The sequence below is a fragment of the Schistocerca americana genome, chromosome 6, assembly GCF_021461395.2.
Source record: "Schistocerca americana isolate TAMUIC-IGC-003095 chromosome 6, iqSchAmer2.1, whole genome shotgun sequence".
Lineage (NCBI taxonomy): Eukaryota > Metazoa > Arthropoda > Insecta > Orthoptera > Acrididae > Schistocerca > Schistocerca americana.
Genome location: NC_060124.1, coordinates 291,505,787 through 291,520,536, shown reverse-complemented (window position 1 = coordinate 291,520,536; position 14,750 = coordinate 291,505,787). Strand labels below are relative to the sequence as shown.

At 45.0% G+C, this 14,750-nt stretch overlaps 1 protein-coding gene across 1 annotated transcript in view; it reads left to right on the top strand.

Annotated features, from left to right (window-relative positions):
* LOC124620098 overlaps window positions 1-14,336 on the top strand; it is a 309,262-nt gene extending 294,926 nt beyond the window's left edge. The window contains exons 10-11 of the mRNA XM_047146767.1: window positions 7,568-7,760; window positions 11,968-14,336. Of these exons, the coding sequence (XP_047002723.1) occupies window positions 7,568-7,760; window positions 11,968-12,302 (528 nt within the window). The 3' untranslated portion in view covers window positions 12,303-14,336. The remainder of the gene's footprint in view (window positions 1-7,567; window positions 7,761-11,967) is intronic.
* The last annotated feature ends 414 nt before the right edge of the window (window positions 14,337-14,750 follow it).

Below are 14,750 nucleotides of genomic sequence, written 5' to 3'. Positions count from 1 at the left end.
GACTCACTATACATACACTGTAAAGTGAAAAATGAAAAAAACGGGTAAATAGCAAAATCTGTATTCAACTGTGCATCTTCCTTGTTTCTTCCTTACCAACATCGTGCTCTCTCGAGCATTTGGCATCAATGAATAAGTGTTGATTTGTACCTCGTACTTCTGTACTTCCAGCTAAATTAAATTTAGAGTCTGGGATCAGCAGCGCGGGAGATTTACTGCGGCGAACACACCGGGGCACCTGTTTAATACTGCCGGGACGGAACCCGCCGCGAACGAATCCGTTTTCTCCCCGATGCCGCTACTCCTGGTGCAGCTTAAATATGGAGCGCACAACCGCACTCCCGTGCTACTCGGCTATGAAATATGGTCGGCCGCGGATATATGGAAGGTAAACTAAGACTCCGAGGCTGGCGTTTATTTTTGAGGCCGCGGGCCGCGGTGAGGAGCCGACGATGACGCAGTGCGCGTTGAAAGCCGTTGTGCGGAAGCAGGTAGTTCGTGTTACAGTGAACATGTACAACTAGGTTTCCGGCCAAAAAGATTGGATTGCGCAGCTGATTTCCTGCCCTTTCATTTTCCAATACTGAGCGAAGAGGAGCGTTGGTAAAACACGGGACTCCTGTTTGGAACGACTGCGGATCGAGTCCTCGTTACGTCACCCAGATATACACTGATAACCCGACAGATTATGACCACTTCCTTAACCCTTCGAGTTCCAACAACATAAAACAAAATTAATTTTAAAAATTTTCACAAAATTGACTTTTATCAGCATAGTAAGCAACGAATACAAGTACAAATTGGCAAAAAGTAAACTACCAAGTATTTTAAGGAGGTGGTTCCGCTTTTGGCTTCAAATTTAGGCCACCGGTATATCCGACATTGTTCTAACATAAGTTATTATTGTTTTAAAAAATCTTGTTTTGTTTGGATTTTACGTGCAAAAAACACGTTTTTCTGGGAGATTTTTGAGACATGCCACTTCTGTACTTTAAACTTGTACGTATTGGTTCAAACTTTGCACGAAGGTAGATAAATGCATAAGTCAAAACGATTCTATTTTTTATTCAGTATTTTTTGTCCGTTGTCGAGATGCGACTGTTTAAATTCGACCTAAATGTAGCATATGAAATTCGTTCTTACGTTAATTGAATGCCCAGAAATGGTTTAAAGTGAACCGAATAAATAAAAAATGCATTATTACGATAAAATTGAAAACTCGCTTTCAAAATCTATCTTCATTCGGATTTTATGTGCACAAACCACGTTTATTTTTATTTATTTATTTATAATTTTTATACGCGCGCCACTTCTGTATTTCAAGCTTGTGCGAATAGGTTCAAATTTTGTAAGAAGGTAGGAAGTACATGTACTTAATGGTCGTCCTGTTGTTTTGTGAAAGCTTTGTCCGTTGCTACGACATAAGCAACGAGGTTCTAAAGATGACAAAAAAAGACCTATACCGGATCAGTCATCGTCCGAGTCAACAAAAATGAACGTCGGTTTGCTGAGCTTTGGCGGTCTAATGTCAAAACTATGGCAGAATAAAAGTAGGGAGCTAGAATGAAAAATGCGCCTGTCGTAACACAAAAAAAGGCGAATATGTCCTGGGCAGAGTTAGGGATCTGAAAGATTGGAATTAGATTTTCGACTTATCTGACAGCTTCAAAGATCTTCAGATGAAAAGATCTTCACATATTTGTGCTTTTTTATAATCTTGCATCCCCAGTGCAGTGAGCTCTCTTAAACACAGGCATCATTATATGTATGGTGAATTATGTAAGAACAAGTAAACACAAATTTTTGTGTTTCTAGAGAGTGAGATGTATCTACAATACGAAGTATCTGCGACTGGGAGTGGATCTATAATAGGAAGTATCCCAGAGTGGGGATGCATGCATCCGAAACTTAAATGGCACGTTGTATCATGTTGCACGACCTGACAAACGCCTTGTTGGATGACACTGTGGCATGTGTAGTTTTATACGACATGACATCGTTGTCATGTTCCTTACTTGACAATATGCATTATATTACATGACATGGGTACTAATACTAAGCAGTGAAAAAGCGCGAATATGTCAAGATGTTTTGATTCAGTGTCTTTTTAAGCCGCCAGGTAAGTCGGAAAGCAAGTTCCCTTCTTTTACGTCCCTATGTCCAGGACATATTCGCCTTTTTGTGCTACTATAGAAGCAATTTTTGTTTTGATAATGATATTAATAATTTCTAAGAATCTTCGCGCGAGCACCTAGGATTGTCTGTTGTCTGCTGCGGAGCTCCGTGTTCTAGTATTGTGTGCTGAACGTCGTTTTCCGATATTGTTGTGCCTGCACCGGCGCTGTATTATCTTCAAACCTGCTACAGATCGTCGCCTATCACGCTTTACAAAACGGGCAAGCCTCCGACCTCCACATTCTGTGGTGTAGCATGACTACCCTACGCCTTGTCGCTTTCTCGTGCTTTCGGTATCCCTCAGACGCTCACGACACTAGTACGCAATCAGCCGACCAGGTTCGCCGTTTCTTAGCTGTTAGTTCCCAGGCGCAGGGCCAAAATAATGTGATCTTTGCCAAAGTCGCTCATGTCAGTGGATTTCCTCATTTGTGGCCCCTGTCGTCGTTAGAATGATTCTCTATTCGCCTCTGTTCCTCTTATACAGGGTCTCCCGAAACGGTTCGTTAAAATTCATACAAGATGCAGAGAACATCAAGACAAATGTGTTTCGATAAGGAATATGTGGTGTCTGAAGTCAACCTGTCATGTTACGGAACATGTTGTTAGTGGTGCTGACGTAAGCTATTGCGTCGCCGTCGCTGACAGGGAATGTGTACTGACATTCAAAACTGCTCTGCGTACAGATGGTTGGTTCTGAGGTCTGCTTGGAAACACATCAATTAATTTGCAGGAATCACCACCTACTCACTACAACGGCTGTATTTTGAGGGGACCACACCTTGTTCCATTCTGCCTCAACGGACGGAGATATCGCACCTTCGTGGAACAGATGTTCCCGGAACTATATGGGGCGCTAGTCCAGTTCAGCATTGCTATGAGGAATCATCTAAGAGCCAACTTCGAGAATCAATGGATCGGCCGATCTGGGCCTGTGGCCTGGCCACCGAGGTCACGTGATCTCACGTGTCTGGATTTCTTCCTCTAGGGGCACATGGAGCACTTGGTGCATGAAACCGTTCTGGAAACAGAAGGCATCGTCGCTAGCACTGCCGTCGCTGGTGATGCCATTACCAACATGCCAGGAATTACCATCGTGTAAACCGTCCCTAGCATCAGAAATTGCCGACAGACACCATGTGTAGCAGAACTTAATGGCCGCGCGGGATTAGCCGAGCGGTCTAGGGCGCTGCAGTCATGGACTGTGCGGCTGGTCCCGGCGGAGGTTCGAGTCCTCCCTCGGGCATGGGTGTGTGTGTTTGTCTTTGGGATAATTTAGGTAAAGTAGTGTGTAAGCTTAGGAAATGATGACCTTAGCAGTTAAGTCCCATAAGATTTCACACACATTTGAACATTTGAGAACTTAATGTATTTGTTTTGATGTTCTCCAGCTGCTGTATTAATTTGAACGAATAGTTTCGGAAAATCCTGTGCACTTTTCTTACGTCACATGCCCGCAACGTCACCAGGCGTCATTCGATCTCGCAATGGGCCGTGGTCATATAGTTTTGGATGATCAGTGTACCACATGTTAGTTACGTTCACTTGCCCTACCTCAGCGCCGCATAACGCACATGCACAGTTACAAGAAGAACAGAGCTCGTGTAACGGACGGTGTGATGGAGAGCTGTCACGATGTTTCCGAAGTGAGAACAACAGAGGTGGATAAAAGCAGGATTTGGAAGAGCGAACGTACAGCTCGATGTTGCCATCAAGGTCTGTTAAGGGCTTGCGAGGAATGTACATTGCCTCATAAAACAAGGACAAACTGGATAGTTGTACTGATTGAGTCAAACGTATACCAAGTCGTCCCATGTCAGTGATGTAGTAGAGACTGCTTTTATCGCGTTACGGGACAATCATCGACTCCGAACGATTCTGCAGCTGGGCGGAGAGAGTGCTTTAGTGCTTCCCATTCTGAAGGAACGTCTGAGTATGAAAAAAATTACACCACGAAGAGTTCAGAATGATGTGACGGAAATACAGAAATAGATATGATAAGGACTTCGAACGTGATCAACGCGAAGGAGACGCTTTCTTACGCCGTGTCATTACCGGATAAGACACGGGTCGAATCGTACTAACCACACTTGAAACGTTAAACAAACGAACGAACGGCGTCATTACAGGTCATCACGACGACTGAAAGGGTATGCTGAAGTTATACTATTTCTCGTGTACGAACGCGTACACCTTACTCGTCGGCAGACCGTCATTTCAGCTTTTAGAAAGAAGCGGCGACACTTTCTGCAGAATCCGACCCTCATTTTTTCAACACAATATTCGGGTACACGCAGTCCGATCTCTGAGTGGTATGTTCGATCGATACGATAGAGACTGTTGTACTATCCGTCATATTCCAATGGGCTTAAGTCCTTGTGACTTCAACTTCATTCCTAAGATGAAAGAAGAACTTTGTGAAATTCGCTTTATAACTCTTATACATATACATTTGGTAATAGACGGCTCCATTCGCACTGTCAACGCAACTGGCACTGTTGAAGATTTCCTACGACGTCTACAAGCAATGGGCTATACACAATGTTTGTGCCTACTTCAAAAGACAATAAAACTATTTTGCATCAGTTATGAAGAAACTTTTGCCACTATTAAAGGTCCAACGCTCGTTTAAATGGATGCCTCTCTAAACTCCGGAAACTTTATTGTGTAATTATCTGGGAAATGTTATTTCTTTGAATATAGTGTGTGTGTGTGTGTGTGTGTGTGTGTGTGAGAGAGAGAGAGACAGAGACAGGGAGTGTTCTACATCTACATATATACTCCGCTAACCACCAAGCGGTGTGTGGCGGAGGGCACAATTCGCGCCAAAGTCATATTCCCCCCGCTGTTCCACTCGCGAATCGCGCGAGGGAAAAACGACTGTCTGAACGCCTCAGTACGAGCTCTAATTTCCCTTATCTTTGAATGGTGGTGATTGCGCGATTTGAAAGTTGGTGGTAATAATATATACTCTACATCCTCGGCGAAGATCGGATTTCGGAATTTAGTGAGCAGCCCCTTCCGTTTAGCGCGTCGTCTGTCTGCAGGTGTGTCCCACTTCAATCAAACTTTCTATGAGATTTGTAATGCTCTCGCGATGGCTAAATGTACCAGTCACGAATCTTGCCGCTCTTCTTTGGACCTTCTCAATCTCTTGAATCAGACCCAACTGGTAAGGTTCCCATACAGACGAACAAATCCTCCTAAAACACTGGACCGATTTCATCCAAACTTGGGTGTCATATAACTTACTGTCAGACAACAATCGCTTACCTATGGATGGGGTGGGAATGAAAAAGAAGCGTAGGCAGTGAAGCGAGAATTGCCGTACTCTCTTCACCCATTTTGCTGACAATGAAAGCACTTAAGTACTTGCAAAAAACTGCTATATAACTTAAATCACGAATTTTTTTCTCGAAAACAACCGCTACAAAAGGATGAAAGGAAAAGCGTTTGTCGCTTACAACTGCCCATGCAGTAAAAGTACCGCCTGAAGCATGACGTTATAATTTATTACTTCTTTACTGCAAACTGTATTCGTGACACATTTTGCAAGCAGTATGCATGTATAGCACTGAATGTAACTGCAAAATTACTTCATTGTACGACCCGTACTGCAGGAGATATGATTTCATAAACATTAAGCTCAAGGCCAGACGCTGCATGGCACGGGCGTGGACGCACGGCTATAAATAAATACCTGTGCAATGCCGCAACTCTCTGCTAGTAAAATTGTAAAATGATGTGATAAACAATGAAAGCTTAAGATCTGATGTACTTTTAGGTAGCACACCTTTAGATATGCGTATAGTAAATAAAACATACACTCCTGGAAATGGAAAAAAGAACACATTGACACCGGTGTGTCAGACCCACCATACTTGCTCCGGACACTGCGAGAGGGCTGTACAAGCAATGATCACACGCACGGCACAGCGGACACACCAGGAACCGCGGTGTTGGCCGTCGAATGGCGCTAGCTGCGCAGCATTTGTGCACCGCCGCCGTCAGTGTCAGCCAGTTTGCCGTGGCATACGGAGCTCCATCGCAGTCTTTAAGACTGGTAGCATGCCGCGACAGCGTGGACGTGAACCGTATGTGCAGTTGACGAACTTTGAGCGAGGGCGTATAGTGGGCATGCGGAAGGCCGGCTGGACGTACCGCCGAATTGCTCAACACGTGGGGCGTGAGGTCTCCACAGTACATCGATGTTGTCGCCAGTGGTCGGCGGAAGGTGCACGTGCCCGTCGACCTGGGACCGGACCGCAGCGACGCACGGATGCACGCCAAGACCGTAGGATCCTGCGCAGTGCCGTAGGGGACCGCACCGCCACTTCCCAGCAAATTAGGGACACTGTTGCTCCTGGGGTATCGGCGAGGACCATTCGCAACCGTCTCCATGAACCTGGGCTACGGTCCCTCACACCGTTAGGCCGTCTTCCGCTCACGCCCCAACATCGTGCAGCCCGCCTCCAGTGGTGTCGCGACAGGCGTGAATGGAGAGACGAATGGAGACGTGTCGTCTTCAGCGATGAGAGTCGCTTCTGCCTTGGTGCCAATGATGGTCGTATGCGTGTTTGGCGCCGTGCAGGTGAGCGCCACAATCAGGACTGCATACGACCGAGGCACACAGGGCCAACACCCGGCATCATGGTGTGGGGAGCGATCTCCTACACTGGCCGTACACCACTGGTGATCGTCGAGGGGACACTGAATAGTGCACGGTACATCCAAACCGTCATCGAACCCATCGTTCTACCATTCCTAGACCGGAAAGGGAACTTGCTGTTCCAACAGGACAATGCACGTCCACATGTATCCCGTGCCACCCAACGTGCTCTAGAAGGTGTAAGTCAACTACCCTGGCCAGTAAGATCTCCGGATCTGTCCCCCATTGAGCATGTTTGGGACTGGATGAAGCGTCGTCTCACGCGGTCTGCACGTCCAGCACGAACGCTGGTCCAACTGAGGCGCCAGGTGGAAATGGCATGGCAAGCCGTTCCACAGGACTACATCCAGCATCTCTACGATCATCTCCATGGGAGAATAGCAGCCTGCATTGCTGCGAAGGATGGATATACACTGCACTAGTGCCGACATTGTGCATGCTCTGTTGCCTGTGTCTATGTGCCTGTGGTTCTGTCAGTGTGATCATGTGATGTATCTGACCCCAGGAATGTGTCAATAAAGTTTCCCCTTCCTGGGACAATGAATTCACGGTGTTCTTATTTCAATTTCCAGGAGTGTAGTTTAAATCTGACACGAAGTTTGGAAACATTGCTCACTGAGGTGAAGAGGGAAAGATTTATTGAGGACGACACAATGATGTTAGTTTGTTGCTCAAGTTGATGCTACGCTCTTGTGCTGTAAGTGCCTGTCTCTCACGTTTCAGCCGGAGAACTGCGTCACGACGTACGACCCGCACGCGTTCTGCGTCGTCTACTCGACTGCGGATCGCGGAAGCCTCCGGGTGGCTGAGGAAGTGCTGCAGTGCCTCTGGAAGAGCGACTCCATCAGCACCAAGGCTGTCATCCTGGTCGCCAACAAGACGGACCTCGTGCGCAGCAGGACCGTCACCACCGACGGTCAGTGGACACGCTTCTTACACACTGGTCTTAAGGCCCGTTTAACGAGCGACTTTCTTCTCTCTGCAAATTCGCAACATACTATCTGATCAAAATTATCCGGACAGCTATGAGCGGACATTAAAGTGGGGTGCGTCCACCAATTATAAATATGATGGCTTGAACTCTCCTGGGACATGTCCGAAACCCTGTGGAGGAATGGCAGCTTATTCTTCCTCAAGAGCCGAAACCACAGAATTTGGTGAAGTTGGACGCTGGGGTTTGGAACGAAGCTGACGTTCTAACTCATCCTAAAGGTGTTCCATTTGCTTCAGGTCGCGACTCTGGATAGGTCGGTCCACTCCAGGAATGTTATTGTCCACAGACCACTGTCTCACGGGCGCTGCTTCATGACAGGGTGCTTTCTCATGCTGATACAAACAGTCATCGTGTCCGCCCTGCTCCTCTGCTGCACACGGTACACAACGCTGTGTAATGTGTCCACATCCTTCCGAATTTAGCGTTTTCTTAAGCCTAATAAGCAGGCCATAATCTAACTACGAAATACACCCTTATGCAGTAACTCCACTAACTCCGTACTTCACCTGTTAGCACTACACATGATGACAGGTACCTTACTCCAGGTATCTGCCACAGGACGTCACTCCAAATCACTCGTTCCCAGTCATCCAGTGTTCAGTGACGTCTCTCTTTATACCACCTCGAACTCTCTCAGCATTGGCTTCAGAAATGCGTGCCTTGTGAGTAGGTGCCCGACTGTTTTACTCCATCTTTTTAACACTTTGTGTTGGCTGCAATGTTGCTAGCACTTTGATACTCACGAATGATTCCTCCTCCTGATATCGTGCGATTTTTTACAACCACCCTTCGCAGTGCTCGACAGTGCCTGTCCGTCAGTACCTGGCATATGCCTGGTGTTGGTGTTGTTCGTTAGTGTTTTCTATTCACGATCACATCACCAACAGGCGACTTGGGCACCCTTAGAAAGTCTGAAATGTCTCTGATGGATTTATTACTTAGCCAACATCCAGCGACTAGTCCATGTTCAAAGTTAGTGGCATTTCCTGACCTACCCTTCCTGCTATTGCGGTGTACTGACCCTGCCTCCTTTTAAAGTGCCGGGTCAGCTTCTCGTGATATCTAATGATCATTTCCGGATTACACAGGGAGTCTGCATACTTTTGAACAGATAGTCTACTTCACAAGCCAGCATGTGTCACCATCCCCATCCATCTCCATAGCTCAATGGTCTGCGTGTCTGACTACTATGCGGAGGAGCTGGGTTCTATTCGTGAGAGGACAAAAAGGGGATGCACTCAGCTTCGTGATGTCAGTTGAGGAGCTACTTGGGAAACTGGCAACGGCCGGACGAGCGAAGTGCTGATCCCATGCCCCTCCATACAACATACGATTTAGGCCAAGTTAAGGCGGTCGGTCGGGACTGAATATTGCGACAGGGTCAGACTGGAGAGCTTTGCTTTCGATTTTCCGGATTTGTCAGTTAACCATTGGAGAATCAGGGAAAATGAAGCACAAGTCGAGATAAAACGGACCCTGGCGAAACTTCTATGGATAGATAAATGGAGGCTTCAGTATGGGATAGGGCTGACTGCGGCAGAAGACAGACGATAGTTTTTGTTTCTTTGTTATTATTGCATAGGATTCGCGTTGTTTCTTTATGTGCGAGACTGCTATTGTGACAGCCATCAGTAAGTGTGAGAAAGAAATGGGTCCTGTATGTGTATGGAGAAAGTATTAAATGGATGGAGGTGTGTGGTCAGTGTCTTACTTTGGTCAGGATTGCGGTTGGGTAGCAGTGAGGGTTGGAAACCTAAGTGGATGGAATGGTTAAGGGAGGGATGTGGGTGATAGGATGGAACAGTTCTAGAGGTGGGGTTGTTTGCAGCTGCCGTGTCATTGGAGCTAAGAGAGTAGGATGTGAGATTTCTCAGTAGTAGTGTGACGAAGTGAACAATATCTTCAGCTGCAGGAGGGTACAGAGGCTGTGAATCTGTCGGGTGGTCATTGAGGTCAAGTATTATTTGGGATTAACTTTCAACTGGGGAAACATGTGGGATGGTATTAATTACATGTGGGACGGAATTTCACGTCTCTATGAAGATGATGAGACTTGATATGAGGACATGTGGATGGGTCTATGGAGCAGTGTGTTTTGTGGGCGCTGTATTGGATGCAGCGGCGGTAGCTTCAGATCAGGGCCAGCCGCGGCGTGTCAAACCGCACTCGTCCCAGGTGTGCGCGACGAGGCCCGGCTTGTCTCGGCTTTGCTTCATGCTTATCAGAAGTCCTCGATACAACTCGACATTTCATATAATATTGCGATCTGACACTTTTCGATTGGCACAACTGTCTACAGTTCGGTACAATCGTGTTGCCAGCGCTATTTACGCTTCGCTATTTGTTCGTGGTGTGGAGGACATGAGCAGAACTAATTGACTTTCGCCAAAAGGGGTAATATATTGTCGCAAGTTTTAAAAATTAATGGGAATGAGAGAAGAGAGAGATGAAAATTCTCAATATCTATTGTGCAGTCGCATAATCGATGCATACTGCAGATTTGCTGTGAAACGAATTACAGTACCATCTAAAAACAATTTAAATATTTAGTTGACAATGAAAGAGCAAAAAATTACAAACGATCACTATAGTTGGAGTGACGAACGACGGCGGTCGAGTTTAGGCTTGTTGTGCGCAACTACGTCGCCCATACTCCGACAGCCAGTCAACTTTCAGTAGTGTTCTGAGCGCTCTGCCCTGAATGCCGTAGCTAATACGAGCATTAAACGTGATCGTAGCGAGTTGTTCTATCGCATTTGTTGCGAGTAGTCATCGCTGATGATGGTGCTAAGTGATAAATTCTGCATAAGCAAGCGAGAGACATAATTTGCAGGATATACTCGTCTCTCGACCGGAAAGCACGCGCATGCGCGTGTTGCAACTGTCGCTTCAAATCGTCAACAATGCTCTTCCCGTCCGTGCCTCGACATGCGCGAACTGCCATCTTTCGTGGATCGGACTATAGATGTGATCCATTGTTCCGTACTTCGAGAAACACTCTTTGCTAAATTCTTAAGCATGGAGCACAAGAAGAAATTCGTGGTGTGAGCAATAAACTTCTGAAGTCAATTACAACAGTTTTCAATGGGATTGAAAGTAAATTGGTTAAGTCAAGAGGCATGCCCGGAATGATTTTTCTATTTAAAACCGACTCTTGTTAAATTTATGAAGGAAAAAGGAGTCCAGGAACGAAAATTAGAACATCCAGAATGGACTGCAGACCTCGCATGGACTTCACTGCACGCTGCCCACAGCAAGGTGTGAAACGGCTTATTTCTGATTTGACTGGGATGGATTTAAAAAGAAAATCGCACTGTAGTAGGGACAAATTCTGATGAACACAGTCCAGTTCACTAAGCTCATTGACGTTAAGGAAAAGGTGAAGTTTGCAGAATCCATTGTGGCCTCGAAAGAATTAAGAGTATAGTTTTCTAAACATTTTAAAGACACTACGAATCTTACATCTGTTTCGAGCTGTCTTCAGCACCATTTGCTGTTTCCGGTGAAAGTGCCACTGTGTATGTGGAGATGTAACCGATTGATTTTCAATGTAATTCCCATTTTAAAGACAAATTCCTTTATGTGAAATGAGGCTTACATTGTCTTCCTCTGTAGAGCTTCCACATATCTGTAATGAGGTTGCAAAAGTGCTACAATATTTCGATCAACATATGTGTACGAAAGATCTTTCTTTGATTACGAAAATAAATATGTGACGATTACGTGGCAAGCTGTTGGTGAAAATCTGTCAAACAATCTGTATCTGTCCGCACTTCCGTAGTTTGTACCGGATAAAAATTATATTATATCTTTAGCGCTCCAAAAATAAATAAATAATACTGAACATTTGTTTTGATGATCTATATCGTTGAGTAATGTGAAATATAAAACTAATTCGAAAGCAGTGCGACTGCATGGCCATTTAAATGTAGGGAGTTCGCAGTTTCGCCCTCCTCGTGCACAGCCAGCGTGCCATGGCGCTGGGGAAAGTGTCCAGCTAGGGTGAGCGCCGGCACTCGCGAGAGGGCAAGGCTTGCGAGCCTATTCCTTGCCCGCCCCTGCTGCAGATAAACCATGTTTCTGAAATAATGAAGTAGAATGTCACACGGTAACAACATTATGTTCACAGAGGGAAAGAGCATGGCGACATCGTACGACTGCAAGTTCATCGAGACGTCGGTGGCCATCAACCACAACGTGGACGAGCTGCTCGTGGGACTTCTGACGCAGATCCGGCTGAAGCGCGAAAACCCGGAGCGCGCCAGGGACCTCCTGCGCAAGAGGTCGAGCCGGAGGAGTCCGGCAGGCGGCAGCACCGGCGGCGGCGGAGCGGTGTCGTGCGGTACTAACAAGCCCTACCGCGGCGCGCGCACCTCCACCTCGCTCAAGGTGAAAGGCCTGCTAGGCCGCGTGTGGGCGAGGGACTCCAAGAGCAAGAGCTGCGAGAACCTGCACGTGCTCTGAGCGCCCACCGCGCCACCTCCTCACGTAAAAGACAACAGTACAACACGCCGACAAGCTACGCTCTGATTAAAACTACTTGTTATTTGACCTCGATCACTTGACACTACAACGCGGCGCTGCTTCTCGACTCAAACGACAGAGCGCGCTTTTCGCTCGCTGCGGTTGGCGACAGTCAAATGGGCAGCAGCAAGTATCCCGTAACTGGTTATGCGTGCACACTACACTGTTCGCAAACTGCAAGTGAAATGGCGCTTTACTGCCGGCCGAGGTGGTCTCGCGGTTCTAGGCGCGCAGTCCGGAACCGCGCGACTGCTACGGTCGCAGGTTCGAATCCTGCCTCGGGCATGGATGTGTGTGATGTCCTTAGGTTAGTTTGGTTTAAGTAGTTCTAAGTTCTAGGGGACTGATGACCACAGCTGTTAAGTCCCATAGTGCTCAGAGCCATTTGAGCCATTTTTTGGCGCTTTACTGCGGCACGTTGGTAACACCAAACAATCTGTGAGTGACTTTTCGAAGGACTAAATTCGAAAATGTAAATTGTCAACTGACAAGTAAATTTTAATCAGACTACCGTGACAGGACTCCCTGCTGCAGCCAAGGAAAAGATAAAGCGCGAGTAACAACTACTCTCAGGACAATCAGTGAAGCCGAACTCCCCCTCCACTTCCAATCCCTTTCTTACTTCATGACAATGATCCCATACTCTTTGGAAAATACAAAATGTTAGCAGCTAATTTAAGAAAACTAAAACTTCGAAGAATCGCCCATTGTCGACAAAGTCATGCCCTACTGGAGCAGTATCTCTATTGAATCATCAAGCGACCACATTAAACTTCCAGATTGCAAGTTGAAACTTGATATTACATGTTCTATCGGCAAGAGGGAAACATAAGCTACTGCTTCCTTTGGGCCGCCTCCAGAGCAGCCGTGACTAGTTTCCAAGATTAGACCTCCAACTCTCCACTGTGTTATGGCAAATCTACATGTTATTCTGCAAAAGTAGCCCTTGCCGAAAAATGTGAGGTTGATAGTCAGAAAGGATGGGTCACCAAGAGTTGTTTGGTGAACTATAAGGAAGAATATGAGCAAAGGCGTAGGATACATGTGGGTTAAGCATCGTATTATATCGAAATTGTAAAACCTTCTGAAATTTTGCTTTCTCTTTTGCTTCCTCTGAAGTTACCAATCCTCATTTTTTTTATTGTTGACGAAACGTATGACCCTAAAGGGACTATTTACCTCACTGCAGAAGACACCTGCAGGGAAGTTTTGCTTCAGGAATGACTGCCACAATGCTGTATCTGCAGACAGTAATTGAAACAGTGCAGCAGGGATTCAGATCACTGCACAATGTGTTTCCACGACTCAAGTTTACCTGTAAAGTTAAGTAAAAACGGAAACCATTCCCGTTTAGTAACTGAACGTCAGGAAAATATTCTTTGTCAGGTTTTGGATAGTTTATATATGCTATTAATTTAATAAAATATTTGTAAGGTTTTCTTAATTTGTAGCTTTAATACATACTTTTGTACTCCATTGCAGTTGAACTATTTATACTGTTATTATTTTTATACCGTTTTGTACTTATTAATCTCTTATTTTTATATTTACTATCTGTGTGTTGTTTGTAAGATCGTATATGTAGAAGTATATAGTATAATGACTAGGACTTTATGCTGTTTTTTTTATAAACCAACCAATTAAGATAAACATAAAGTTCCATATCAGCAGAGGATATTTGGAAGCTCAACAGATACTCCATTTCGGATTCTCCCAAATGAAATGTCAAAAATTTCAAAATTACTAAGATCACTCTTAGTGGTAATATCAGCATGTGAGGGAGGAATTGAAGTTTACCAACTCTGGATCCTTTCCTCCACTTTTATATAGTGCTCCACTTATTTGCAATGTAATGAAATTCCAATCATTTTATTTATTTTAATTTGTTGTATTAATTACAACCAAAATCTTTTTGTACTCTCTTCATTGATCTGTCCAATCTTACTTTACTTTTCTTGTGTAGATAGAATGAGATTTGTTACTTGATTTTATTTTTATATTCATAATGATTTCTGTTTTGTACTTTTTGTTATTTTTTACAATAAATAAGTTTAAACAAGTTACATTTCTCCTTTCCATTATCCACATCCCTAGATCTATAGAATCTTCTGGCACCTCAATTGCTAGCAATACTGGCTGAAAAACAAAGGCTAATTATAAATGTCTTTATCCCATATTCTCAATTGCACCAATTACAGGCAGTTGTTATAGCACAAATCAAATGAGTAACTAAAAAGGCTGTTTCTACGTGTGCACTCTAATATCAAAATTATTCAAATATTTCCTTTATTCTGGGTGAACACTATCTACTTCCTAACACAAGTAAGATGCAATCAAAATACATTACAAAATTTTGATATATCCAAAACAATTCCTGTAAAACAGCAA